The 5,344-nt window shown below is 40.8% G+C and overlaps 1 protein-coding gene across 1 annotated transcript; it reads left to right on the forward strand.

Annotated features, from left to right (window-relative positions):
• Positions 1 to 1,125: 1,125 nt before the first annotated feature.
• On the forward strand, positions 1,126 to 2,101 carry LOC132319449 (olfactory receptor 10A4-like). Its single transcript, XM_059830236.1, is given in 2 exon segments — positions 1,126 to 1,980; positions 1,982 to 2,101. Coding segments are annotated over 2 exon segments (975 nt in total).
• The last annotated feature ends 3,243 nt before the right edge of the window (positions 2,102 to 5,344 follow it).

Raw genomic sequence — 5,344 nt, forward strand, 5'->3', positions numbered from 1 at the left:
TTGATATACTCAAGGTTTGTGATGTGGCTTTTCCAAAAATATTAACCACAGCCTTCTCCTAATGGCAGGTGAGCTACCTTATTTTACTTCTTTCTCTTCTTCTGTATGTTCTTGTTCTTCTGCCACCTACACAGGGCTTCTCTTTAAGGGAGACCCATCTCTCTATGAAGTGAATGGATTATTGGAATAGACAATAAATTCTAAGACACTTTTTATCCTTGAAAACAACTGATCCTCCTGAAGAGTGCCTGGGACAAAGGTAATTTCCCGGAGAGCTCGCCACATTCTTTAGTACTTTTTTTGTTCTAATTATTAACAGGAAGGGGTTATAATGTCTGGGCTTTTCTGTGTGTGTTTGCACATGTGTGTGCTTTGGGTCTGGCTTTTTTCTTATTAACTGAAAGTTATGTCCCCCATCCCATTCAAATTATGTCAATGAAATCAGAGCAGCTATTTTGAACAGAAAGTCTTCCCTGCCCTCTTCAATGTATGTGTAAAAGAAAAAAAAATCTTCAGAAAACCTCCCTTTACTGTTTGGATAAGAAGGGGATAGAAGTGAATACACACACTGATGATCGATAGTTATTATGTGTGATACTGTGGAGCGTATACAGGATTCTGTGTGTTCAATAGGCAAGTCTTTTCTAGAATGAGCCCCATCCACAGAATGATAGCAAGAGGGACTCATTGCCAAAAAAACTACTCTATCAACAAATTAATAATTTCTGGGTTTTAAGGACCAGCCTTCTTTACCTGGCTGTAGGTGTTAGGGTAGCAGATCTCAGCAGGATAAGACTTCAGAGACTGGGGCAGTAGAGTACAATCCTCATCCTAAAAGGCAGGAAGAGTAAAATATTCTACCATCATAAAGAAGACATATCTTCCTTTCCTTTGACTAGACGCAAAGTACACTCATTTGGAAAAGTTGTTCTTACTTATCAAAAGCTATGTGAAGGGAACCACCTTCCCTCCTCCTCTAAACAATCTTTATCACTAAAAATACTAAAACACGTAAGTAAAATATCACTTCCTCTTCTGGGATCTTGTCCTATTACAAAGCAATATATATAAATACTTCATATACTATTTTGTATTTCTCTAGATTAACTACAAAATGGATATGTAATGATTTCTGCACTTAAAAAAAACCTGAGGGACACGACCAGCTGGAATCACACAGTGGTGACCCATTTCCAATTTTTACCTTTCTCCAGCATTCCAGAGATCCAAGGCTCTCTCTTTTGTCTGGTATTGCTTGTGAACCTCAGTACTTTGGTGGGAAACAGCCTCATCATTATGATCACGATCGTAGATGCTGCCCTTCACTCCCCCAAGTATTTTTTCCTCAAGAACTTCTTCTTGGAGATTGGCTACACTACATCCACAATCCCCCAGATGCTGGTGAACTTCCTCACAAAAAGGAAGGGCATATCCTTTCTGGGCTGTGCCATACAGATGTATGCCTTCTCCCTCTTAGGGATCACAGAATGTTGTGTGCTGGCTGCCATGGCCTATGATCGCTATGTGGCCGTATGCCATCCCCTGCACTACACGACCATCATGAGCTGGAATACGTGCTTCCTGCTATCAGCTGTATCTTGGCTTATTGGGGTCTTGGTGGCCTTAGGGCGGACAACTTTCATCTTTACCCTTCCCTGTTGTGGGCCCAACAGGATCAATCACTTTTTCTGTGACCTGTCACCTCTGCTGAAGCTGGCTTGTGTGGATACTTACAAGAATGAAATCACCACCTACATAATAGCTGTCCTCTTCATCATGGTACCCTTCTTACTCATAGTTGTGTCATATGTCCAGATTTTACACGCCATCTTCAAGATGCCATCAGCTGGGGGGAAGAGAAAAAAGTTCTCTACCTGCTCATCTCATCTGGTCGTGTTCACTCTGTTTTATGGATCTGGCATTGTGACCTACTTGACACCCAAAGCTTTTTATTCAAGCAGCAGTACCAAACTGCTCTCCTCTCTCTTACACACTGATGTCTCCAATGATGAACCCTTTGATTTACAGCTTGAGGAACAAAGAGGTGAAACAAGCCTTGAAAAGACTGATAGCCAAAAATATAAGTGTGACATATTTATGAATTATATTAAATTAAATCTAGCAGTAGCTTTGATATTGTGTGCATTACTGCAAGGACAATGATTTGCCATCACTTACCAAAAATTCATATCTATCTTTTAAATCCTCCAGATAATTCCATTTTTATTTTGGTATTTGGGGTTTTTTTAAGAGGTATTTTTCAGATTATTTTTCATGTCATTTTAAGGTAGGTTGGGCATACAGATCAAGTGAATTGCATGCTACTGTATCATTTATGTCCTGTCCATCCATACAGAAATAGTTTTGTACTTTGCAGAAATCTTTACCTGTGGTAAGATGAAACTCACAATATTCTCTGAATATTGTGAAAACATTTCTGTGGTGCTTATCTAAAAATAATTACACAGTGATGAGGGAAAGAAATTATCAGAGAAGAGGACAATAGACCTAATGAGAAGCACTCCACAAATATCTAAGACATTACTCTCTGGTGAGTTCTGATTAAGATGTTTCCCAGATGAGGTCTTCAGCTCTATTCTGTGAAGAAAGTTTATTTGAAGGCCTGAAGGGGTAGTGATTCACTTTACTTCAAGTATCTTGAATGTAAAGAACTATGGCTGGGCTGATAACCCTGTTCTCCACTGGTATTAAATGGAGTGAAACAGATAAAGTAAAAACACAGTTTATGTGTCCTAAACTAGATTTCTGCTGTAGTCAAACTATCACTTAGACATCTCCACTGCTGTATATTGTTTGTGTGTGAAGTCAAAATGATAAGTTTATGTAAGCATATCTATATCTTAGGCTTCTGAATTGAGAGCAGATGAAAACAATGTCCCTTTTTGTGCAAATAAAAGGTTGATTGTGGGATGAAAGAAACTACTTGAGTGTTAAGGAAACAGGTGGTCATAGGGAAGTTGGTTTGAGACCCATTATTTTAAAACGGAAGGTTAAAACCTCATTTGTTTTTCCTTTTTTCCTCTGGTTGTGGTATGTACCCATCTGGAGGATTCATGGGATCCTAGTTTACCTCTTCACTCTTCTCATTTTCTTTGCCAAGTTAAGACAGTGAATGTGACATTAATCGTTAAGATGGGAAAAGCATAGGAGGGTGTTTTGCATCAGGAGTTGCTAGATCATTATGATCCCAATAAGACAGACACACACTGTGTCAAGTATCTTTTAAAAAGCTATTTATTAGAGCTAACACGGTAGAGGAGAGCATAATATAGATAAAGCTGCATCACTTCAGATACTGGGAACCCCAAGCTGTGAAGCATCACATGGGCCTCTGATTAACACACAGCATACCATGTACATTCTGTCAATGGAAGGGTTACTCCATTTTGGTCATTTCAGTTAGTATAGGATTTTTTAAAAAGAAAACAATTATAACCATCATTTCTACTGTCAAACAGAAAGGATGTTCACCTAAGAACTTCTTGCTGCACTGTTAGATAAAGGCAAGGCCATGCAGGTGGTGTAATTGCTGGTACCAAGTGGGAGCTGCCCGCAGGCTCCTCTGCTACAATAAGCTTCTGAGTTTATCCTGCAGCCAGGGGATTTGTGCAGCACAACACAGACCTGAAGACCACACTGGAAGTGCAGCATAACACAGCGCTACAGCCTGCGCTAAGTCCTTGATGTACAATGGTCTTCAGTCAAGATGAGTGCAGAGGTTGTAAAGGGATATTAGGAGTGGCTGCCAACTCCAGCACCCAGCCCAGTTCCTGGGAACCCAGGATCTCTGACCAGTCTGAGGGACGCAGCTGTCACTTTCCTGTCTACAGATTCAACCAGTAGCAAAGGTGAGCACACACGGACATGCCCAGACAGACACACACAGGGGACACTGACACAGCCAGTCCCACAGACCGCCATCACACGCAAGCCCAAGCAGCCGTGTCTCCTCCTCCTCTGGGGCTGGCAGAGACAGGACGTCACTAGTGCGGGCACACACATGACATTCTTGGGTTCACAAGCACACACACATTTGCGGATCCCCCAAGCATCAGCACAGCACCTCTGTCTGCCTGGTACCCCTGTCTGGATCCTGGCATCTGATCCCACCCCACAGTCCCTTGCTCGCTAGCTGGTCCAGCTTGATGCACTAAAAGTCTAGGGGGGGCCTCTCCAAAGCTGTGCCTAGAGTTTCTTAATGGCCCGTTAATTAGTAGTTGGTCTTTGCCATTGTCTCCATTATCTCTTGTCTACCAGGTTTGTGTCTCTGTGTTCTTGTTTATTCACTTTTCCCTCTACTTATTACTGCCTTTTGCATTGAAAAGGTCCTTGATCAGATAACCCTAATGAAGCAGATGGTCTTACCTTCCACCTACCCTTAGAAGCATCATACTATAATTTTGGCGTTCTGGCAGGCTGCGGTGCACAGGTATGATTATGTGGGGCAATTCAGACAGAAACAAATAAAACCCCAGCTATTGCTTGTTTATTTGTGTCTGAATTGCAGGAGTATCACATCTGTCTGGAATTCAGTTTGAGATTAAGATGCCTATATCCAGGCACTGAAATGTGACTCTACATGAACTAAAAATCTGAACTCCTGTTACAGACAGAACATACCTCCCTTTTTTTCCCCAGATATTGGAGGTAAGTGTTATGCAGTATGTGTGCCCACTTTATGCTAGAGAATTATAGACTGACGCATGGACTCCAACAGTAATCTGCAAAGACTGCAGAGAACTAGTTCGTGATATATCACGAACAGAACTTATGTAGGGTACCATTATTTTCAGTAGGTTTTCTTCAGAAGACACTAAGGAAATGGTTTTCCAAAATACGAAGTATGTTGAAAAATTGGGCTACATACTACATGCAGAGAAAGAAATACTCTCTACTGAATAAGTAATATAATTCTTGTGCTCTCCTTCTCTGATATGGATTGTAAAAATGTGTTAATCTATTTTATTTATCTGACATATACTGTGTCTTGTTATGTGCTATTCTTTTCCAAAACGCAATAGACAAGCATTATAGGGCTCATCTGACAGGGACACCATGACATAGGGTTGGGGTTTTTTTAAAAATGTTTATTCTCTGTTCTCTTTTGCTCTGTTTTTACATCTTTAAAAAGGACATGTCACACAATTCCAGGAAAGGGAAGCGGGGCGGCACACAGAAAGAAATGGTAAAATATCATGGAAACATTTTGTAATGTTTTTGACCTTGGATTCTGACAGACTTATGGTTGTGTGAAAACTATTTATCCTATTAACTGTGCTGTGACTCCATATGAAACTGAGTGTGACACTCATCTGCCTAACTC

Source organism: Gavia stellata, chromosome 28 (genome assembly GCF_030936135.1).
Source record: "Gavia stellata isolate bGavSte3 chromosome 28, bGavSte3.hap2, whole genome shotgun sequence".
NCBI classification, from domain to species: Eukaryota; Metazoa; Chordata; class Aves; order Gaviiformes; family Gaviidae; genus Gavia; species Gavia stellata.